General features: G+C 39.8%; 1 protein-coding gene across 3 annotated transcripts in view; it reads left to right on the top strand.

The window, feature by feature from the left end:
* The window catches only part of FSTL5 (follistatin like 5), a 356,934-nt gene that overhangs the window by 87,128 nt on the left and 244,519 nt on the right, over nt 1–25,287 (top strand). For all 3 annotated transcript variants that reach the window (XM_044430808.1, XM_044430807.1, XM_044430806.1), the window contains exon 3: nt 20,627–20,875. In XM_044430808.1, coding sequence (XP_044286743.1) covers nt 20,627–20,875 — 249 coding nt within the window. The remainder of the gene's footprint in view (nt 1–20,626; nt 20,876–25,287) is intronic.

Below are 25,287 nucleotides of genomic sequence, written 5' to 3'. Positions count from 1 at the left end.
AAAATTTAGATTAGCCTATTAAATAATTCTAATCTGTGAAGGTCTGTCAGAGGAGATATGTCTTTAACTTCAATCCATTGGTTTGAAATTCCTTCCTCTTGAAGGTAGCAGTCTGGCATATCTGATGCATGTTTTCCAGCAGGCTGTTCTACAGTTTAGGAGTAACCACTGAGAAAGTCCTCTGGGTAGTTGACATTAATCCTGCAGATGCAAACTTCAGAAGATTATCCCCAGAGAACCATAGCAGGCAAGGCATAATATATGGGCAAAGGGGCCTCTGAAGGTATTTTGGACCCGAGCTATGAAGGGTTTTAAAGGTAATTACCAACACCTTATACTGCATCTGGAAACATATGGGCAGCCAGTGGAGAGACTTTAATACCAGCGATATATCGTCTCTCCGTGATGCCCCAGAGATACACCTGGCTGCCATATTTTGCACTAGTTACAGTTTCTGGAGTAGGCACAAGGATGACGCTGTGTAGAACGCATTGCAGAAATCAAGCTTAGAAGTTACCAGTGGATGCACAACTGCTTTCAGGCCATTTCCTTCCTTATTAGCAGCAGCAATAGTTAATGTATGAGTAAACTAATATCTTTGTTCCTCAAGTCCTCTCTCTGTCTTTTAAAACTGGTTTTGCTTGATTTAGAAGATACAGGAAGGAGGAGAGAATATATTGTCTTTAGGGGAACAAGATTTTGAGTCAAAATGTCTACCCAATTTATACAGAGATCTGTTAATGTTACGGTGCTGCCGAGGTGGTTGTTTTCCATATTTTGTTCCTGTGAGGGATGCAGTCTCTATATGTTACAGAGGAAATAGAAAATATAACCTTTCAACACAAATGCTTTCTGCAAAGCTTTGATATTGCAAACTATTCATCAAAACAACAGAAATATATTGTAAAGGTTTCTACTTCTTACATGTCCATCTTGTTTTTCATTTTTCATTTTGCATTATCAGCAACAGATATAATAAATTCTGCTACTATCCACTTGTTTGCCTGCACTTGTATACGATTTTCAGTAGCCATGTCTTCCTTATTGTACTGTAGATATGATAGAGCTATTTATTGTTCATTTCTAATCTACTGCTTCCTGGGAATTTATGACATAGCTCATTACATGCCAGTACTAGGAAAGATGCCTGGCTGAAGCCTCTCAGAGCCATTATGAGTTGGCTATGGAGGCCTGCCACCTTATGATTGAAGAAAGTAGTACAGGCTTCAAATGCACAAACACTTTAACATTAATTCAAATAAATTAATGTGTTTTAATAGCCAAAAACTATGAAGTGCACACCAATAGGGTCTCCCTGGTATGCATGCTGTATTTTAGGTGCCTAGGGTTCAAAGTTCTGATACTGGCAGTGAGAGACATTCTTTTATTATTCTATATTACTCCTTTCTGACATTATTGTGATTAATTTTTCATGCTGGTAAATATTTCAGTAAGATAAAACCAGCAGGTCCTTCCTGAGTAAAGTACTTCAACAGCCTAATTCTTCAATGAAACATTCTCATTCAGTACTTAGCCTTCTTAGTATTAAGCTACATACTGTTCTTATGTGCAACAAACATAACTGAAACTGAGAGACAGGCACATTTAGTGTACAATCTGATTGGGATACCTATAACTGTCCAGACCTGGATGATTACAGGGATTCTGTGCTGGGCAGTAGGAAAGCGGTTAGTAGGGCAGGCTAAAAATCCAATATAAATAAATAAAGGTTGTCTCCATACTCCTACTGCCTGCAAAGCACTTAGAGGGTCAATTTGAGTCATCTAAGTGTGGCACTGTAGAGTAGAAAGAAAGCAGGCTCCGGTGCAGCCAAATGCATTGTCTCATGGCAGTGCAGTCTCCTCCCCTCCCACACCCTGCTGGCACCCAAAAGCCCTTCTCTTGACATTGCTCTTGCAACTTTGGGAATCAACTGGCATGCTTCTTTCCACACCAGCCTCAAGGTGGAATGTGGATCCCCAGTGACATGATTGCAGTCAGTTTTCAACCTTATAGTTCAGGATCTAAGCATGGCCATCTGTGTGCTGTCTAGCAGCTCTTGGAATGCTTTGCTTGGCTTAACTAAATACATGAAATCCAACTGTATGTTGTAAAAGTGTGGAATTAACCTGTGAATATTTTTAAACTCTTTAAAAAGACTGAAAGGTAAGAGTTTAAGAAGTTTAGGGCAATCTGTGGTCTTTGGTTAAGATGCCCGTGAAAGTTCAAATATCCCATGGGTCTCTTGATGTTAATCTTCGGCTTCGAATAGCTACCTCTTCAAAAATCCAAGGTTAGAAATTGTATTTTCCTCTAAAACTTCCTCTCTTTAAACTTTAGAAATCATATTTGGGATCAGAAGGTCTCTCTTCCAATGTCAAGGCACACAAATGCACAAATAATGTTTTCTTCTTAGAGGTCTTCTGGGAATATATCCCATTTGTCTTTTAAAAAAAAAGTAGGTCAGTTGTGCTGACTACTTCTAAGTTGTACTTGTTTCTTCCAGGAGTTTGGATATAGGATAAAGGCAGCCTGTTTTGATCAATAAACAAAATTATATATGTAATTTATAGTGCCCCTTGGAAAGTGTTGGGTAGGAAATGAAAATTTCTTAACATATGAAAAAGGCCAGTACATGTATCTGTCCCTTTCAGAAAGATAACATAGTATAGAAATATTTGTAATTTCTATAATTTATCATAAATGACAAGAGGTCCTTCCACTATATTACCCTATTAACTCATTTTCCAGTTTTAAAATAATTTCAGACCATGTTATGGATTCATAATAAGCTGAACAGAAATTGTGGAAGTGATTGAAAACTGAATATTCAACAGCTCAATCCATTTTTAAATCTACCATATTATCAACAGAATGCCTGCCAAGTCATGAAAAAAATCTGCTGACTGGGTCCAAAGGACCTCTTTCTCCAATGGAAGGAGTTTTCTTCTAATAGAAGGAGGAATGTAGAAGAAATTTGTTTCTGAATTCTAATCATGTGAACATGACCTGTTTGCAGTCCCAAACATGAACATGAATTTAGTAATCTTCCCTTAAAAAATCTTTGCAATTACCTGACTGCATCCCAAAACTTGTGCTTTTCAGGAACGTGCAATCTAAAATATGCATTTTCCAAAAATAACACATGTTCACACTTTAGTCAATAGGAGAGAAGTATATAAATGTCTGCTTTCCACTGTTTGGAAAACCAACTCTCTATTTGGGTCAGCAGTAAAACAAATTAAAAACTAAAATGGGGGTGAGCCAGAATTAGCTTTGACGTATGGTTACCCAAGATCTGCAGGTTCTCCCATCCATAGTTGAAAACATCTGATTCAAACCATAGTGGTCAAAATGTTGGATGATGATGAGGCACATGACATTTGAGAAGTTATGTATTTCATTAAGATGACAGTTTAGCTTAAGGGTTGTATATACATAAAATAATAAAAAATATGTTTTAAAATAGTGCAATAGCAGGTAACATTGATGTTCAAAATGTTAGAAATAGTGCAGACTTTCCTGGAGAAACATTATTTCTGCCATGTTATGCCATGCCATGTCATCTACCTCACATGGCTCTGCATTTCATATCATTCCACTCTGGGCTCCATGGTAATGTTTGTTTTGACTTTTAATGCTCTGCTCATGTGGTACTAGGACACTTCAAACATGATCTTTCCCACATGAACCTGCTCAAATGCTAAAATCAATATGGGAATCTCTGGTCAGTGTTCCAGTGACTTCAAGCAGTAGAAAGACCTTTTCCAAAGTAGTAGTTCGGCGCAGATAGATGCACCTGATTTCACCTCTGCTTGTCTTTGTCAGGGGAATTCAGAGTCATTCATTTGAGGAGGCAGTGGTTTGCTGACCGCTTGTGCCATGTAGAAACTGCTCTGTCAAAATTATTTACTTCATTTATAAAACACCCTTCATCTACTAGGGATCCTTCACTACAAAAGAAAGAAAAAAGGGTGAGGGGAGAAAACAAAAGCAAAAATAAATAGAAAAAAGACAGGCGACAAGACAAAATTCTGCACACAGCAACAACATCCAATGTACAAATGGTATAATTACTTACTATGTTTTAATACATTTGGTGAGTCATTCATCCTCCTCATCGCTGCCACCACCACCAATCTTTGCTTGCCTGGAACAGAAAAATAAGATGATAATATGAAAAAATATCAAAAAATCATGTTGCAGCAGTATCTGTGTTTTATGTTAATTTTGTCATCAGACAATTCCTTCTTACATTCTTTGTCATGCCCTGCATCCCTAAACTTCAGGCTGTAAGTGCCTTTTCCTGAGCTCTCAGAATGGGACTGTCTCATACTGGATCATTTCCTATTGAGGTTTAAACTCTCAGTGGCCTTTCTCCCTGCAAGGGGGTGGGGGCTATTAAAATGGTACAGCTATGCAGGCTAATGAATGAATGAATGAATTAGTTCTGGAAGGCTCTGGAATCTTGCTGGTATGGTGTGTGAAGGTGAAGAGGAGGTGAAGATTCTCTTAATCTCACTGGATTTTAAAAATAGTTTGTTTTTAAATATTTTGGGATGATATTCCATGTGGCTCATCCAATTGAGCTTGGGAGGAATAAGACTTAAGGATTGCCTCGACACTCCTCTTGCCCTCAAAAGTGTTTAGACAGCCAATTTCAGCAGTTTAAGTGTGTTGCTACTCCTGACCTCTCCCTTCTCTATCTCCCCTACCCCATGCCTGCCCCAAAGATTGTCTTTCATTTTGTGGCTTCAGCTGGTGTGCAAAGAACTGTTCTGGCTAAGAGACCCCACTGTGACCAATGAAGGTCTTTCTGAGATTCAGTGGGAACGTCACCATTTCCTATGGCTAGTCAGCCAGCTTCTGTTAGCCATAGGATTTTGCCTTCATTGTATTTTTAAATGCTTGAGGTACTGCTGGTTTTTATTTTAGTTGTTACTGTAGTTTTATTTTTTCCAAAATATAAGGGCCTACTTGTAGGTTGTACATACCATGACTTTTATCCTTGTTTCTAGCTTCAGTATGTTTTATTGTGCTGTATTTTAGAATTGATGCTTTTGAATTGTGGTTTTGGAGAAGACTCCTAAGAGACCCTTGGACTGCAAAGAGATCAAATCAGTCAATCCTAAAGGAAATCAACCCTGACTATTCTTTAGAAGGCCAGGTACTAAAGTTGAAGCTCAAATACTTTGGCCACCTAATGAAAAGGAAGGAAGGACCCTGATGCTGGGAATGATTGAAGGCAAAAGGAGAAGGGAACGGCAGAGGTTGAGGTGGCTGAATGGGGTCACTGGAGAGGTGTGTGTGTACTTGGGTGTAGTCTGGGGGATGGTGGAGGATGGAAGATCCTGAAGGAATGTTGTCCATGAGGTCGTGTGAGTCGGGCATGACTTTGCGACTGAACAACAATTTTATGGTTGCAAGTGTTGTGAGCTTTCAGTTGGGTGGTGTAGAAATGAAACAAATTCATGCATAAGAAGGGAAATATTAAAAGGCCTAATGGGCAACAGGGACAAGATTTGACGAACTGCCCCGACAAACAAAACATGTGGATGAAAGCCTCTAACTGGAGGGAACCTAGCCTTGGAATATTGTAGAACAACTGCTAGAAAGAAGAGGGAAACAGGGAGAGGAAAGGAAATAGTACAGAATTGCTGAACTTTCAAACAGTATTTCATGCTGTTTGTAGGGTCTTCCTGTAGGCTGTAAATATCATTAGTTTCACCCAGCTGTCTCTGGCATAGTTATTCAACAGGTGGCTTTGGAGGTGAACCTGCAGGACAAGAAGCACCTGTCAAATTCATTGCTTCCCAGATGAACATATGCATAGATGCATACCCGTAGATGTATCCACCAGCTGGGATATGTTGTTTGAGCTTTTGCTCCTTGCAAATGGAAGATAGGACATTTTACACCTCCTCCCCTGGGACTGAGATCCTATTATATGGCACTTTTATTTGTAATGTTATTGCCATGTCTGAGCACCCTAGGATACTCTGGCAGTTCTCAAAATCAATTTTCTTTTAGAATTCTACTGACTCTAGCCTATAAAACAGCTTAAATGCTCTGGTTTTCTTATGATCCACATGAGTCCATCAAAGGTTTGCTTAGAATCACTTTCCATTTTGGCTTTTTTTAAAAAAACAAGGAATTGATGTTTAAAGCTTCTGGGTGAGAGACTGATATTCTTCCAGGGTTCTGAGTGGTTAATAGAAATAATTAAGCAGTTAAACTCAACAGCAACTAAACCCTTTAGGCTGCAATCTTTCCCACAATTACTTGCATGTGAATCACACTGACTTCTGTGAAGTTAAACTAAAGAACTTCAGCTATTGGACAGTATAGACATGTAATAGATAAAGAAATGTAATAAACAAGTGAATATGTAAATTCACCTAATTATCTGTTCGCCAGATCACAGACTTTTGCAATTATGTAAAAAAATCACTCATTTCAGAAAATCAGTCCTAATAGGTAACAGAGTAACTACTGTGACTAAACATTTTGGTCTTTGTAACCAACCTTTGCTGAATAGCAGATAATTTTCTACCATTTCTTCCTGACTAAAGTATTCTGTATAACCACAGCCTTGCATCTCTCCTCTACCAACTGTAGCTGGCCCAATAAACAAAGAGCTAAGCCAGTTTCCTTTTCAGAATGGTTGTACTGGGAAATCCATTTTATAGTTATGATTATAACATTATTTGTTTATGCTGCACCAGGAACTCTTGCAATAGTTTACCAAGTTTCAGAAACATAAATGGATAGGTTCCTGCCTGCAAGGAGCCTACAATCAAAAACTGATAGAACAGAGAAGAGCTTGTATGGCTAGATAGCTGCTGTGCTTAAACCCCAGGTGCTTCTGACTTGAGGAGACAAGTATGAATGTGGATACAAGATTGGCTTTCCATCATTTTGTAAATATGAACTTGCAAAAGTTTATGGAAGTCCACACTCTGTGCTACATGGGTGATAGAAGTCCTGAGTAGCATACTGTATTAATAAAAGGTTGTTGTTACTTACTAGTTGGAAAAGTACAGAGAAGGGCAATTAAAATGAACAAGGGACTGGAATAGAATCCATAGAATGGAAGAGTTGGAAGGGGCTATGAAGGCCATTTAGTCTAGTCCCCTGCTGTTGTAGGACACCATGTTTCACCATCTCACTCATCAGAGTGGAATAATTCTATTCCCTAATGTTTGGGAGAGTTTCTTTTAAAAAAGACAATAAGTGGAAATATGATAGTGGTGTTCAAAAACTATGCATGGTGTGGAGAAAGGGGGATAATGTGCTTCGGTAATAGGTCTAAGAGGCAGGAATGGGTTAATTGACATGAAAGGTAAAATGCTGAAAAGTCCAGGGGGCAGCCTGGTAGAAAGCTGACACCCAAGGCTGCAGAAGGGGAGGCTTGCTTCTTGTTATGCAGCAGGAAGAGATATCATAAATTAGTTCCCAAGGACACAGTAGATAGCTGCAGAAAGGGCCAAATGGTCCATGCATGGAGTCCATCACAGACCGTCACCTCATGTGTCAGCTCATCTGGGTTTAGGGGGAATAAAGCCTGAGGCCTGGAAAGGTTCAGCATTCCTCTTCCAGGAGAGGTTCCGCTTTTGTTACATACTCAGTGCCAAAGAACGCTGTGCTGCCCTGCACTGCCTGCATCTGATGCTGGTATACTATTTATGTGTACAGTTGAGGTTAGGCTGAGCTTATACAGAAAGGTACCCTTCTCCATAGAGATTGTTTTCGTGATAAAATACTTCATACCAGGTAGATTTTATGTGGGTGGTACTTAAGGGAGAATATTTCTTTTCCTGTTTTTTTTTTTTTTGTCAGACATAAGTGAATTTCCACCCATCCTGTTTTGCATGTATACAAGCCAGCCTTGCTAATTATATCTGTGCAACAGTTCGACTCACTTCCTGCCAGAGGCCCACACGAACACCTGGGTACAAGTTGGGCTTAGGGCAGGGAGAAAGTAGGATGAGTCCATTAAATTCTACATCAAACTGAAAGAATTTGATGTATTCCCACCCCCAAATCAGGTTCCTCCTGCATTGCTTCTGTGACTTTTGTAATGGAAATCTGTGGCTTCTTTGATGGAATTGATCCATCTCATATTTGGTCTTCCTCTTCTGCCTCTAACTTTCCCCTAGCATGATTGTCTTCTCTAGTGAGCCTTGCCTTCTCATGATATGTTCAGGGAACATCAGCCTCATTTTTACTTCCAGGAAACTTTCTGGAGTGATTTGATCTAGAACCCACTAGCTTATCCTTCTGTCAGTCCAGGCAGCTTTCCACACATCACTTTTCTCCTTGTCAGTTTTGTTCACTGTCTACTTTCATGCACATTCATAATGATCAGGAATACAATTGTGTGAATGCTCTTGGCTTTGGTCTGCATTGAAATTCCTTACGCTTGACCTCTTCTGCTTCCTTCATTGCTGCCCTCCCAAGTCTCAATCTTCTAATTTCTTGGTTGCAGGCTTTCTCTGAACTGATGATTGAGCCAAGGTATGCAAAAGCTTTCACAATTTCAATCTCTTCATTGTTGACATCAAGGTTGTGTAATTAGTCATGATTTTTGATTTCTTGTGGTTCAGCTGCACTCTTGTGTCTGCATTTTCTTCTTTTACTTTCATCAGAAATTCTTTCAATTCATTACTGCTTTCTGCCAGTAATTTGCTATTTCCTACATATCTTACATTATTGATGTATCTTCCACCAATTTCCGCTCCTTCCCCCTCTGTTCCCAATCCAGCTTTCCTTATGTTCTGCATACAGATTGATAGAAATAATTACTGTGAAATTGAACAGAGATACTGTAACAATAGACTGTGACTAGGAGCCCTGTATGCTTGCTAGCTAAGCACTAGCTGTTCATGGGCAACATCAAGGCTTGTCCTGCTCTCTCTTCTCTTCTTACATGGTTCTTTGGCTCACTTGACTAACTGATAGCATTGTCCTTCAAACAGAAGACTTTCCTCTGCAAACTAGGGCACATGGCTACCTTAAAAATGGGTCCCTGGAAGGGCTCGCAGTGAAACATCAGTGACAGAGGCATCAGTGACGAAGGGCACTTATTACACTTAAACATTTGTGTGGGTCACTAAGCAATCAGACAGGCAAGCATTGGTAGAGCTTAGACATATTGTTTCTTCAGACCATCAGACTTACCCATAAGTTCTATGATTAGGAAAGTTGATTAAAACATTTATGATTTAGTAGTGTCTACTAGTTTATTTGTTGTTATTGTTGTTGTTAGTCGCGAAGTTGTGTCCAACCCATTGTGACCCCATGGACAACACTCCTCCAGGCCCTCCTGTCCTCCACCATCCCCTGGAGTCCACTTAAGCTCACGCCAACTGCTTCAGTGACTCCATCTAGCCACCTCATTCTCTGCCATCCCCTTCTTCTTTTGCCCTCAATTGTTCCCAGCATTAGGCTCTACTCCAGGGAGTCCTTCCTTCTCATTAGGTGGCCAAAGTATTTGAGTTTCATCTTCAGAATCTGGCATTCTAAAGAATAGTCAGGGTTGATCTCCTCTAGGACTGACTGGTTTGATTGTCTTGCAGTCCAAGGGACTCACAGGAGTCTTCTCCAGCACCACAATTCAAAGGCCTCAATTCTTCGGCACTCAGCCTTCTTTGTGGTCCACCTTTCACATCCATACATTGCAACTGGGAAAACCATAGCCTTGACTATATGCACTTTTGTCGGCAGGGTGATGTCTCTGCTTTTTAGTATGCTGTCTAGATTTGCCATAGCTCTCCTCCCAGGAGCAAGCGTCTTTTAATTTCTTGGCTGCAGTCCCCATCTGCGGTTATCTTGGAGCCCAGGAAAATACAATCTGTCACTACCGCCATTTCTTCCCCATCTCTTTGCCAGGAAGTAAGATGACCGGATGCCATGATCCTAGTTTTCCTAATGTTGAGTTTCAAGCCAACTTTTGTGCTCTCCTCCTTCACCCGCACCAAGAGGCTCTTTAGTTCCTCTTCACTTTCTGCCATGAGAGTGGTATCATCTGCATATCTGAGATTGTTGATATTTCTCCCAGCAATCTTAATTCCAACTTGTGATTCATCTAGCCCCGCCTTTCTCATGATGTGCTCTGCATATAAGTTAAATAGGCAGGACGACAGTATACAGCCTTGCCAAACTCCTTTCTCAATTTTGAACCAAACAGTGGTTCTGTGTCCAGTTCTCACTGTTGCTTCTTGACCCGCATATAGGTTTCTCAAGAGACAAATAAGATGGTCAGGTACTCCCATCTCTTTAAGAACTTGCCACAGTTTGTTGTGATCCACACAATCAAAGGCTTTAGCGTAGTCAATGAAGCAGAAGTAGATGTTTTTCTGGAACTCCTTAGCTTTCTCCATGATACAGTGTATGTTGGCAATTTGATCTCTAGTTCCTCTGCCTCTTTGAAATCCTGCCGGTACTTCTGGTAGTTCTCGGTCCACATACTGCTGGAGCCTAGCTTGTAGGATTTTGAGCATAGCTTTGCTAGCATGTGAAATGAGTGCAATAGTGCGGTAGTTTGAACATTCTTTGGCATTGCCCTTATTTGGGATCAGAATGTAAACTTACCTTTTCCAATCATGTGGCCACTAAAGTTTCCTTAATCTAACCTTTGTTTCTTTATTCCTTCAAGCATTTCAACATAACAAGAATGACTTTCTTACAATATCTGGACTTCTACTTATTATTTTGAAATAAAAAAAGGTAGTCCTGAATTTGATTTCCCTACTAAAAATATTTGGGATGCTTTATGTTGGAAAAGTATGACACTTAAGAGCAAACATTCCCATGCAATTGAAAGAGTGACTTTTCTACCAGGGACAAGAAACTGTAAACTAAGAGCTAGTTGTATAAGATGATTCACTATTGGAGCTTTAGCTCCAGTGTTTCATCTCTCTACATAGTAGTTTTAGAAAGACCTGGAACATCCAAGGGATAGGAAGACAACAGTTTATTTGGAAACTAAATGCATTTTCAAACAGAAGAAATGAATGGAAAAAACAGTTGACAAACTGGGAAATGATTAACAACCACTGACCAAGGAAATGAAGCTTTCATTCATTTTTTTTTTTTTTGTAAATTGCTTTTTCAGGGATATCAATATCCTTGATTTCCAAATGAAACAAATTGACAGCACCTGAGCTCAGAATGTACTATAAACATTAAATCCTATATGCATAGTTAAATGTGAATCCTGCAATCCTAGCTTTCTCTACTCAGATGTAAGCTCCCTTGAGTTCATTAAAACTTATTCCCAAGTAAAGTTGTACACAATTAGAGTCTAATTCTCTTATTGAGATATTATGCTTGCTCTATCTCTGCACATGTACATTTCTCATGAATACAGGGGGCAGGCAGAAACTACTCTGCCAAGAATGGTACAATGCTTTGAATGTTGACTCAGAAAATGAGGTTTCACTAAGCTCAAGGGTGCTTACTCCAAGAAAATACCAAGAACATTGTTTGGCCTTTTGGCCAAGTGTAGGAACTCAAGTGTAGGAATGTCCTCCAAGTGTAGGAACTCAAGTGTAGGAATATACTCCAAGAAAACCAGGTCTATAGTTGAGGTCTTTATAGGTGGCATATAAACATTTTAAAGAAATAATGAATAACTATGTGGTACCTTAGATTGAAGTTCTTTGTGCAGGCACAAACTAACTTCACAGGACTTCACAGTGTACCTGAAACTCTTAGATGCAATGAAGGAAGTTCAGAGGTACTTTCAAAGTAAGATCAATCTGTCTGAGTTGTGAATATCAATATTCAGATTCAGATACTAAATAAGACACAGCTGCATTCCGCTAATGTGCTATGACAACACTGTTGTAAGTCTGGAAAAATTTGCTAGGCTACCGTCTTGTGCTACAGGGAATGCAGAGAGCTGTTACATATTGGATAGTATGAAGCATTATTTATATAAAACAAGAGTTTCCCAGCGTACGCATTTAAATGGAACTCTGCTCATTTGATTTTCAATTCTGACAAGAATGTTGATTACATGACCATTTTTATAGATTTTTTTAAACTAACAAACCCTTCTTTGCCCAACTCAATTACTTAATAGTATTCAGATGTATGGAAAGCAGCAGGAGGCTGCATTGTACTCCTATCTTTGTATGGTCTGCAAAATTGTTTTTTTTCTAAGAAGCTTTTCTTGTCAGTAATCCCCAAATGTTTACGTATTTGAGTATCAGGATAATCCAAGCTGCTGTTCAGATACCAAAAGGGGAGGAAGTTGTTCGGGGAAATTTGCTTTTTTAATTTGTAAAAAATGCTGCAATGTTCTATCAGACTCGACGTCAAATTTCTGCTACTTTGAAGGAGCCGTAGAAGTCAGGCAACAGTGTTCCCTTAGAATTTCCTGAGATTCTTACCTCTGATTTCTTTTAAAAAAAACTGTAATGAAGGATTGTGCTGAATATACATGCCACCTATCTTTTGACCATTTTTGCTCAATTTGATAGAAATTGCTTTCAAAAAGATATCCAGTTGATATGAAATTTCAAATGATTGTGGTTTTGATTCAGTGTTTTTGTGCTTAACTTACTTATGATTTGGTTGAGGAGTTTGTGGCGTTGTCCGGTTTTTCTATGCACAATAATCTCTCTGGAAGCCTCACTAGCTCATGCTTCAATTAAAGCTTTTTCCCTAGGATGTTTCCAGTTCAAGAAGTGCAGGCAGCCTAGAGAGAGCAATAGAGAGATCTTTAATAGAAAGATTCCCCCCATGGTCCCCCACACACCTGCAAGCATGCTCACAGCATCCTTGGCCTTCTGCCACTGATTAGGTAAGCTCAAAAGTGCCAGCAAAATTAATTCAAAATAAATTTTAAAATGCCTGAAGAAGGAGACATACATATGGAAGCCTCTTTCTTGGTAGCTGGAGGATCTCTCAGGAAATTGGAGGACAGTTTTGGTCACATTTCCAGTTCACCTTCTTTCCTGGAGTGTAGGACAATGCTGTCCCCTTCTCAACATCTGCTAGAGACTTTCATGGAGGTAACATTAGTATGAGCATATGGCAACTGTAATTTTCCTTCACTTTTGTGTTTGTTTGCATGCGATTGCCAATCTTCCAGAAAATGCTAGGCATGGAGAATGCACCATGAGCACTAGGTTCCTAAAATGGTTGCAGCTGTTGTCCCTTGTTGTGACAGAGGAAAAATAAACATATGAACAACAAAAAGACTCTGGGAGAAAAGAAGTTATGCCATACTCACTGCCAGGGTAAGAAATACCACAGGGAAATTCACCCACTGTGGTTTATCATTCTGGTAGCTTTTAAAGGTACAGAACAGTTTGCTGTTTTCCATCAACAGCACTGCAGAGGAACAGACAGTTGCATCTTAGTAATTCATTGTATTTCCATACCAACCGATAGTCAAAACTCTCTGCATGGTTCAAAACAATTAAAACCATAAAGTACAAGGTGATAAAATGCAAAGTAAAGGGTTGAAAATTTATCACTACATAGAACCTACCAGCAGTGCAGAGACTGCAACTATAGAACCAGATTTCACACAGAAACTTGGAGAATAGGAAGGTTAATATCCCTGTCGCTTTCTCAACAAAGATCATCCCATAAGATGACTAAGATAGTTTCCCTTCTAAGACCAGGACTGCAGTCTGACTGAAATGGAGCTAGATCTACTTCATTCAAGAGTTGTCTGTCAACACCAGTGCAAGCATCCTGCCCTAAGAGGAAGATATTTGCAACTGGCATAGAGTTCTTAATATCTGCTGGTCTCATTTTATGCTTTTTCAGGAGCACCCTAATAAGTATTTCTTTTAAAGAAGCTGGTACCACTCCTATTCACAAGGAGGAGCTGAAAACCCCTGAACCCATACAGAAATGCTCAAACTCAAATGAAATAAGCCATGGCAGGCATGGATTAAGCACAGAAGTGGTCAGCTCGACTTGGCCAAGTAACTTACCTGCCTTCTTGGATCCCAATAACTGAAAAGAATCCAATAAAACTGAACCAGATGGTGCTCTGGACACTTCTACTAATGAGAGTGGGTGAACTACTGTTAGTATAATAGCTAGTATAATAGTATAATAGATTATAATATAATTCCACCAGTGATAAGAGAAATCAGTTGGGTTCTATCTAACCTATAAAGTTGCTGACATTGTTCAGCTTCCTAAGGCTCCCACTATATGGTACATTGATAGGGTTCAGCATGATACCTTTCTGTTCAAGCGAAAGTACATGTGGCTCCAATTAGGATTAGGATCAGCATGCACTGGGAAGGAAGATTAAACCATGGGCCCATCCTTTTGCTTTCTGAAATTTACCTACCCACATAGGGAGTTCAGTGGAGCCCCTGCTGCCAATTTTAATGCCCACATTATTTCAGGAAGCAAATGAATGGAGAGGAGGTTTAATCTCACCCTCTCAGTATGCAGTGATTCCCATCCAGATTGGCTCAGTCACATGCCACTCATTCAACATTCCATGCAGTTTAATAGACACTGCAGAATGGGAGGTAGATTCTAAACAGGGGTTCAATGGTGTAGGAAATGAATATGATGTTTAGGCCTGGACAATATGCTCTTAGTGCACAACAGGGTGTCGGGGGTGGGAGATGTGCTCTCTCCTGGTCTCCTGGCTGGAACATGCTTATGCCATCTGAGAGGCACCCAAAGGCCTCCATAAAGATGCAACATCATATGCAGATCTGTGCCCATCTTCTAAGTATGGATTTACTAAACATTTCTATAAAGGATTTGTCATATTGGTAGTTTTATTCTATTTTCAATCCCTTTCCTAATGATCTCTAGCATGGACTTTGCCTTTTTTCACAGCTTCTTTTGGTTTATAATTGCTGTCACAGTAAGCATTTTTTTTAGAAGAAAAATCTTGTCTATATATACCACAAGGGCATAATGTTGCTATACAAATATTCAGCAGTCCAATTATTTTCCTTCCTAGGTTAGCCTTTTCCCTTCAGATACCAGAGAGTCAATTATAGTAACAAAATGAAGTCCAGCAATACAGTGCATTTTTATGTCTCTCCCCATATGGTGCAATAATTCTGAGCAATTGCTAACCTATAATCTATTCTATTCTCTACTTTCCAGTTCAGAAATAGCAATGATTTGTAGATTTTGGCTGTGGACATTAACAATTCCATCCCAAAGAGGAAATTTAGTACATAGAACTGTATGTTCATGGCCTCTTTCATGCAGAACCTACACTTGCTTGGAAAGAAAAGTTCTGTGTAGTTTTTTTTCCTGCAAACATCTGAGATTGGTGAGTTGTATAACAGCCCTTGGATTTAGAGTGCATATATTAAATGCCAATACATCATGGCACTTTAGGTTATATAAAGGTTTCTATTACTACATTCTAAAAAGGGTCATTTGATCGTTATGGTTACTTGCTGTCTGCTACATAATTGTTCTCATGACCTATTTTACTATAGTCTGTTTTCATTCTCACCTGGTGACATGCCGCCTAATTTTATTTAACCTTTGCAAAGTTGCTTAAAATTGATGTTTATGCTTTGTTCCTTTCTTGCCCTCTTGTGTTAGGGAGCATTCAGTCAAGTCATTAGGAAAATTCAAAACATCTGATAAACACTGTATTTGATCTGAAGGTCAACGTATTTCATTTATAGAATTAACACTGTAACTGAAGGGTGGACTATAGAAAATGCTGGTTTAAAGTAGACTCATGACGGTACTTCAAATCATTACAGATCCAAATCACAAGGATAGTTTTGGACTAGTTCTCGCTTCAGTGTAGATTTTTTTTCCTTGTGTACAGGGTTGTGTCCTCTGCATCAATGTTTAGAAACAAAAAAACAGAGTCAGAAGGGGTCTCCCGGGCCATCTAGTCTGACCTCCAGCACCAGCCAGCTCCGCTCACGACATGCCCACCATGTGCATGTCCAGCCTCTTTGTTTGTTGGAGTTCTCTTCATTTGTTACTCTGTGGTGTGATCGTAGGAATACTCTATAGCTTATATTCCAGGGCACATGCTTTGTCTGCAGAAGGTCCCAGTTTCAATTCCCAGATTCTTCAGGCAGGGCTTGGAAAGAATACCAGCTGAAACTTTTGAAAGACTCCATTGAACAGTGGTGACAGCTGACAGCTAAAAAAGTGATCTCAATTGTGTGTCTCACCTGTCCCACCACCAAAAAATAAAAATAAAAGGATAACATGACAGTGGCTCCAAAATGCACCTTGGCAAGTGGAAGAGTGGCTGCCTCGGGCGGTGCCACGAGAAATAAGAAATCAAGGATGAATGGAAGTAGGGTCATGACTGGAGCAGAGGGGCAGATAACAGCAGAGAGCAGCAGGCTCCTGGGATACTAGTTGGAGGACTGAGGTGAAGAAGGGCAGAACAACCCACAACAAGCACAATTATCTCTTGTGTGCACCATGGAATAACCCACACAGTGTAACTCATTCATAGGGTGGGTTGTTGTGCTGGGTGAACACTGCTGCACAAACAATGCTCATGGCAAGCTTGATAAATAGTAACCTGCAGAATATTTTTGGCAGGGTAGTTACATTACTTACCTTGGTGATGGCACTTGAACAGTAATACAGTATTCAAATCATAAGAGCATACAGTTAAATTAGAATGCTTTGGAGTAAAAACATATTGTTCCAAGTTGAACTGTTATCCAGTCATTGTAAGCTGCTGATAGCAAACTATCTAGTGTATAATGTATATGCAGTCATGACTGATAGAATAGAGAACTGAAAGTAATTTGTCGTTATTAGAATGGATTGCTTCTGCTGTCTGCCCAATACACTACTGTTTTTGACTCTTGAACAGATAAATTATGCTTTGTCTAATTGTGCTGAATTGAGTATTTGGGTGTATTCATGTGTGCCATGAATTACACCATTACATTCTGACAAATGATTGTTTTCCATGCAGGAGACCTGTCTGTCTGTACAAAATCATTGTATAGATTTGATGGAGATGTTTATAACAGCTAGAAAAAGAAAACAGTTCTCAGAAATCAGGGGCAGGCATTCCCTATATTATCATTCTTCCATGCTTGTGTGAGACTCCAACTGGAATTCGCAAAATCATTTGTTAGCCTGAAAATTCTGTTAATAATTTCCAAGATGCCATGGCTAGTTATCCCCAGTGAGTTCTTGTGTCCTGAGAAACCTGTCCATGGTAATTCCTACTGGTGGTCCACCAGCATATTCATAAGATCTCTCTCCTCAAGTATAAATCTCTAGTAAAAGTCACATTTCCCCCTTTTTCCATTAACTCTTGTAGTCCTTCAGTCAAAACAGAACAGTATACCTCCAAAAAAGGCAAATCTTTCATAGGTCATTAAAATCTGAATATGTAATTTTTACCTGTATTAGGAATTTATGAAGACAGATTTAGTGGTTAATTCATCTGGAGATCAAGCCTACTATAAGAAAACTATTCATGATAATTATTGATCTGGAAAGTAACTATCACAGGATAATTAATCTGTATTACAATAATGTGATACTGAGTCAAACCATTAAAGTTACTAATCATATATAAATGTCTGTCCTCTATTTCCAATTCTTCTTAGACTTGGTTGCTTCATTCTTCACTGGAATATTGTTTAATTCCCTTTTCTTTCTCACATTTGTAATATTTTATGTATACAACCTCTTTGTTTATGGTTTATGGATTTAATAATTCTGACCATTCTTGATGCCAGGTAAGGCAGCAAGTGGGTGCACATGAATTGTAGCTGCAAGGTAGAAAGTCATTAAGGTGGCATATAAATACATTCATGTCCCAAATTCATATGATCTTTCTACTGTGCATCACAACATACAAATTAGGCTTATATGTTCCTGTCACTGAAACAAATATACAGTAGTTACCATGTGCACTGTGTCCCCAGCCAATGAGGATTGTTATTTTACTCTATATTAAGTGGGCAGTGCTCAATTTTTATTGGAGCCACTCCACTTTGGAGAGAATTAAACTATTCCCCTCATTTTCCTGAAATTCCTCCCCCCATGCAAAGCTTGCGAGAAGGAAGTTTTCTTTGCTGGCATGGGGAAGAGGATAGATTTTAAAAAATAAATCCTCCCCACAATCAAAACTGGTCCTTTGCCTTTTTATTAAGTTAAATAAAAGGATATCCTTGGCTGTATGCTAGATCAAAAGCACAACATGTATTTTGACCCTTAGCATCCAAGAGTTCAGTTGTTCACTAAAATTAAATGGAACTAGTCATTTCACAAATTATTACCTGTGGCTGAGTTCTTGAAATAATTGATAGTGCTGCACTGTGTGGTTTTTTTTTTTTTTTTTTTTTTTTTTTTGGTGACTTCAAATAGAACTTACAGTTACAGTACAGTGAAAAGAATCAGTGCTTCTGCAGCGTATCATTTTCTCTCCTTATGCCATACTATGCAATCTACAATGTATAATTCCACCAGGCCTCTCTTTGCCCTTTCATAAATGGTGTTATTTTGAAGGTTCATTAATTCATACTAATCGGAAGGTACGGGTATACGCACACACACAATTTCCTGTAATTCGGGGTTTCCCAACCCCCACAGCTTAAAGCAAACAGGCAAAAAAGTCAGCAAGCAAAACACTTTAAAACTCCTGTTTTTCAGCTTGCACCAGGACGTTACGGAGCGCTGCAGCAAGGGGCAATACTGCAAAACATCCAACTGTGCATATGAAGGTGCCGTGCATGGACATGCAGGTGTGCCAGATAATAACAGACCAGACTAAGACTGACTTTCTAGTAGTGAAGGCTGAGCTGAACAGATTTTCTTGCTAATCCATAGCAAGTGATCTTATTTGGGGATTAATAGGGGTTGACTATATTGCCTTAACTAATCGGAGCTAATTAACCTTGAACAAAGCACCATGTAGCCTTGTACTCAGAAGTCTCAATGGCTGTAATTGGTTGCATGACATGTTCTCTCTGCTCACCACCCCACCGCCTTTCTTCAGAGAAATGAGTTACAAGGACTCTCACCACTTAAATAAGGTCTGCAAAGAACTTCCACAGGGGCAGGTGCTGCTGAGTGCCAACTGTTGAATTAAAAATTTATGATTTCTGGGTAGGACCTTGGAGAAGGACTAAGATTGGAGATTGGGTTGGAGCCAAAAGAAAACGTTCTGTTTCCTCAACGTCCATGTGTGCACGTGCACTTCCACTAGGATTCCAACTGCTCAGGGCCTGTCTAAAGTTTCAGATGGTGGCCTCTGAACCAGTCACAAAAATCCCTGGGCTGCCAGCCAGCCTATCTAGTCATCATTCCTTAGGTGCATTTTGGGCCCAAATGGCCCTTAATGGAAAACGGTCACTGCCACTTCAGGAAAATGGTGGCAAAAAACTATCTAAATCCACTGAGAAAGGCAGGCAGACTTTTTTTTAAGAAGCTTCTGGCTATTCTACAGTCACTGACAGTTAAAAAAAGTCCCCTGTCCCTCATCAAATCATCAGCAGTTCTCCATACCACATTTCTCTCTTTCCTCTTTCCTTCCTTCACTCCTGAGAATGGTCCAAAACTTTCTGCTGTGAAAGTTCAGCAAGAGGTGCCTTGCATCCTCGTCTCTTCTTGAGAAGGTGGGCCTGCATTCAGCAAGCCAAGGAGAGGCAAAGAAGGTGTTCAGAGAAGTGCTTTTCTGAACCCCTGGTACTGTGTTCAAAGAATGTGTGCTTTCTCCTGCTGGCTCTGTGCCTGCTACCCAGCAGTAGCACCAGCCTTATGCTTCCTAAGGACAGGCCTATGACAGTGCAGTTGCGTGCATGTAGGTTCTTTTCTCACTGATGCTGTACATGGAGCTTCTGGGGGGTGCTCATGGATGCAGGCCTCATGAATATGGTCCTGCTCTACCCCATGGCCAGTCAATTCATGATGGTGGGAGTCATAGGAACACCCCACTGGAAAACTTCTTACTGGCTGAACAGGAAACATATGGGGATCATACTGTCTCTTCCTGCGCACTCATGTGCACATGTAGGATGCTGTTCCTGACCTGGCTTCCTCTGGATGCCTCTCTGCACTCCTTTCTGACATCAGTTGTCAGTCATTCTTTTTCCCATGCCTGGTGGCAAGCAGAAAAGTGTCTCAGTCTGCAATTTGGACAGGAGCACCAGACGGTGTCCACTGCTGCACCTGACTCCTGACATCTCAGTCACAGCATGGGGCAGCCTAGAGTAGGGACTACAGGCCAGAGCTTGCAGAATACCCTGAAGTGACCCAAGGTGCTTGTGCCCTTCCCCGTCACGGTATGCTTTACTCTCAAGAGAAAACAGGGTCAAAACAGTCTAGCAACTATGTGTAATTTTGAGCGTGTGGGCTGCCATGTGCGGGTGCGTTACTGTATAATATCCTAAGTGGGACCACCTTCTGACACAATTCATTGCAGGCTCCAGGTGTGCACTCTTCTGTTCTCTTTGTGCTGGCTGTCTGAGCAATGCATGCATCCACAAGACATTTCTTACCCCTGTGGAAAAGGTCAATTTACAGAAGAAAATTAGTTTTTCCTTTCCTTTCTCTCTCTCTTGTTTTTAGGCACTGGGTATTGCAGGATCATGAGAAGATGAAATACGATCTGAGAGTCTTTTCTTTAACTTTCTTCCCTTTCCCTTTTTCTTTTTCTCTTCAGGGCGTATGACTCATGACACTCCTCTTGGATCATGTGAAAATAAGTATTGTGGACTGGGTAGGCACTGTGTGGTTAACAGAGGAACTGGCCAAGCAGAGTGTACCTGCATGGAACATTGTAAGCCTCACTACAAGCCTGTGTGCGGTTCTGATGGCGAATTCTATGAAAATCACTGTGAGGTGCACAGAGCCGCCTGCCTAAAAAACCAAAAGATTACCATTGTTCACAATGAAGACTGCTTCTTCAAAGGTAAGTGCATCTGAACAATGCTTTGAAGTCTCTAATCAACTCCATATTTTGAATTAAATTCAATTAAAGTGCTAGTAAGAGCTGTGTGATGTGGTGTCAACAAACAGTGAAGAAACTTAATTTGACAAAGCTGGCTTCCCTAGAGAAGCCTCTGGGTGATTATTCATTTTTCTCAATGTTTCTTCTGAAAAGTGATGAATATAGATTAAGTGTGTGACTACAGGGCTGTTGCAACCAAGAATCTGGTGGCCCCGAACTGAAGAGGTGACCACTGCAAAGCTGGAATACAGGCTGCTTCCAAATTAAGCTTTTCTTGTGTCATTGCCATGCCTCATTCCTGGAGTAAGATAAGGAAGCATTGGGTCTTGTTGTTTTCTGCTCATAATCCTGCTGCTTCTCCCATTGCTTTTCTTACTGTAAATACTTGTTAGGGAACAATAAGATGGAATAGTTGCACAAGGCCTTGGACTGGTAGCGCTAAGGGTTTTCCGTCTGGAAGCACCTATAGCAATTCTAAATGTCAGGGGAATTATACATAGGCACATGTTTGCGGGTCACTGCTAAGCAAATGGTTAGCATTCTGGCTACATTGAGTACATAGACTGCCCTATGGTCTCAAGTATTTACAATTTTAAATAAATCATTAAGTAGGTTTCATCAGCTGCTCTATTGATTGCCTCTGCTGTTTTTGTTGTATGATTATTACTTACGCAGTGATTTACATTTCAAGGAATTTTTTGTGAGTAGCTTTACTGGATTTTAGAATCAAAAGGCAGATTGAAATTATTTAAATTAAATAAATTACCAAAATAGGAGCTTCAGGCAATTCTACAGGTATAGAATATCCTACATGTGAAATATTGTTCCTATGGAACTCCCATGTTCATCAGATCAGGATATTGTCTGGCCAGCAAATATCAGACAGATACTAAACAAACCTCTTTCATGACACAAATATGCAGAAAAATTACAAACAGCATCCAGACCCAGACCATATTATTAATTTGTAAATGAGGGCAACCGTGTTAAAAGCCATAAATCACACTAATTAGTTACATCAGTTATTTGGATGATATTCATGCTCTGTAGTCCCAGACTGCACCAATGATACTGTTTTGTGAAATATTTTATTTTTATTTTTATTTATTTATATTGCGATTTATATCCTGCCTTTTTCCTACAAAGGGTTCAAGGCAGCTTACATCATCTCTCCTCCTCAATCTAATCCCCACAACAACAACCCTGTGAGGTAGGTTGGGCTGAGAGTCTATGACTGGCCCAAAGTCACCCAGTTGGCTCCATGGCCGAGCGGGGACTCGAACCCGGATCGCCTGAGTCCCAGTCCCATGCTCTTAACCACTACACCACACTGGCTCAGATTATTGACTTCCATGAGGATCCACACTTCCAAAATAATGAGTTCACACAGTATGACAAACAACCATGCATGATTGCCACAGTTTGTGTTCCTTTACCATGATCCACCCAATAGGCAATCAAGTCATTTCTATATTATCACTGTTCTCCCTGTTCAGTCCTCCCATTGGTGGCATGTATCCCATCTGCCACCATGTCTGATATTTAGTCCCAAGATGCCTATGATTTTCTTTTTCACTGATCTACACAGTTTCCCAGGTGTGTTCTCTTCCTTTCCTCCTCCCTCCCTCCCATCCGTCCATCCTCCCTCCCTCCCTTTTCCCTATGCTGCTCAGCCAAAGCTGCCTGTTAGGAACAGATTTGCCCTTAGAAGCTGCAAATATAACATTTCAACAACAGCCTATAGTTCAGTGACAACCTTTACTCAACCCATGCTCTACCTTTGTGTGTGAGCTACTGTGTTGTCTGAACACAGTGCACATTTCTTTCTAACTTATAAAATTGACTCCTCTTGCAGATATAATATCTGGGCAAAGGGAAATGCCTTTCATTAAAATCATGAATGATAAGCAATATATCTTCCTTCTACCAAATGCACTTGGATTCACTGACTTAGCTTTCCCATGTGTGTGTGTGTTTTACATTGTACTTTTCTTCTAACTAGTGAACTGTTTCCTTCACTCTCAGTCTGGAAGTGGTGTATCCATTTAATTGATTTGTTAAGCGACATGCTCTTGGTAGGTCAGGAAGTATAATTATATACAAGATCCTGCACTTCAACTGCAGTTTAACTCAGTGCAGTTTTCAGTGCAAATCCATGGGGTGAAGGTCACCAGTGGAATTGTTTAAATGATCTTCAAGTTCTCCCATGAGCACAGAAAAGTAATTCATCTAATGGTAACTGAATGTGAGTCTAGATGGCCAACATCAGACATTCGCTATTTGAAAATGAAAGATAAGGCACTATTTTCCCCCAAGCAGACAAAGTTTTGATGTGCATGAGAATTTCAAACTGTACATGAAGCAGTGCTTTATATTCATTTTATTTCTAGCAAGCTTATCTCCAAGAAAGAAGTGAAAGTTATGGATATAATTTCAGTTCCATTAGTACATCATGGAAACCTTTTAAATTTGAGAAGTACAAGATAGCTTCCATATAGCATGAAAGAGCTATTTTGCATAGAAATAAAATCCAGGCTACTTTTTTAAATGTGAATGCAAGACAAATGCAGAAATTTGGTTTGTTAGTACAGCTCTGCAGCATCACAGAGATATAGGGACCATTGTACTGGATTTTCTCCATATCATAATATAATTCCTAATATGCTACTTTGCTAATTACTTCTTGGTATTTGAGGATCCTGCATAAGTAGAAGTATTTAATTGTAACTGAGTTTAATGTTTTAAGCTGAGCCAGTTGACTCATTGACTTGATCTGTGGAGGCCAGACAATAAGAAGTGATGTGGTCTTTTAGGAAGCAAGTGCTTTGATTAGAAAGGTGAAAGGTGTGTGTGATGGAATTTGACTAGCATGTCCCTATTGTCATTAAAGGAATCCTCATATGTGACACCCAGAGCAATTTTAGTCAGGGCTACTTGCACATATCAGCATTTGCTAAATTAACGTTATATTCTTCTCTATGAAAATATGTCAGTCAATTTAACTCTTTGCTGGAACTTGCTGAGAATCCAAGACCTCTGTAAGCACCAAAGCAAGCATCCAGTTTCCCAGCCATAGCCAAGCAAATGTCTATTCAAAGCCTTTCAGTAGGACATAATGGCAATCATCCATCTCACAGTTGTTTCCCAACAACTGTCTTTCACAGGAATGCTGCCTCTGATATTGGAGGTAGCATATAGGCATTATGACTTTTACCCATTGAAAGCCTTTTCTTCAAAGACACGCTCCAATTTATGCTTGTTTTCTCTTATTGAACCAGAATTTTGGCAAGTTTGCCATGAACCCTGCCTACTAATTCAAGGAAACCTACATGGGAGGTAGTGGTGAGGATCATTTTGCATGTATGAAGTCTGCTTGACTTTCTAAATTTTGTATTTTGACATGTAAAGATAAGATGGTGAAGTGAAAAGTATCTTGCCTTTTGTTGATTAATGGCATTGGGAACACAAACTGACATTATGTGTACTACTTCTTTATCATCTGAGAAATAAGAGGCTATACCTTAGGTCCAATAATGTTCTTAAGAGCTGTTTTTTGTTGTTTTGTTCTCCAATTTTAATATAATACTGTAGCATGCCATAGTTATAGTTATACATGAACTGTAAATTTGAAGATGGATTTGCAATTACATTAGACTCCAGTCCTGTACAAAGTTCACTGAACTGTGGGAAAGCTTACTTCTGAGTAGTACTACATAGATTTGCACTGTTACACTAGGAATGCCAGCAGAAAGAAAATGGCTCTTTCCAAGATTCATCCAGTGCCTTATAAAACTGTGTAAGTACCACTTTTAAGTGGTTATAGATGGCAATTTAGTGGGAGTTTATGTGACAGAGATTCTTCAGCTGAAGCTCTCTGCCTGATGGGAATAGGCACTGGCCTCATCAAAGGATATCACTCAGGTTAATAATGTAAATAAAACAAAGCAAAGAAGAGGAGACTTTGTTTCTGCTCTCTGTACATTGATGAACAATGCATTCAACTGGCCATAGAAAACTCATCTGGAATCTTGCCACTTGCAGAGGCTTTGTCACTGTCTTTTCCCAATCCAGTAATAACGAAATTCATGTGACTTTCCCCCTCCCTTGTAAAGCACAGAGATTGCATGTCTGAGACAGAAGAAAGCAATAAATTGCTTTCTTGTCTTTTCCTGGTGTCTGGCCTGAATTCTTCTTCCAACTTGGCTCGATGAGGAACATAGCCACAGAATGCATCTATCAAGACAACAAAGCTTCTAATCCAACTTAGGTGTTGATTGTTCTTGGGTTTTGTGCAGCAGATTGTCTTATCTTCCTTTCTGCTGGCTTGTATAGCAACTGGGCACGCGTCGGTCACTGTACCAGGATAAGACAGG

Source organism: Varanus komodoensis, unplaced genomic scaffold, assembly GCF_004798865.1.
Source record: "Varanus komodoensis strain SLA01 unplaced genomic scaffold, ASM479886v1 scaffold21, whole genome shotgun sequence".
NCBI classification, from domain to species: domain Eukaryota; kingdom Metazoa; phylum Chordata; class Lepidosauria; order Squamata; family Varanidae; genus Varanus; species Varanus komodoensis.
Note: the sequence above shows the minus strand (reverse complement) of the source record. Positions and strands in the feature narration are given on the sequence as shown.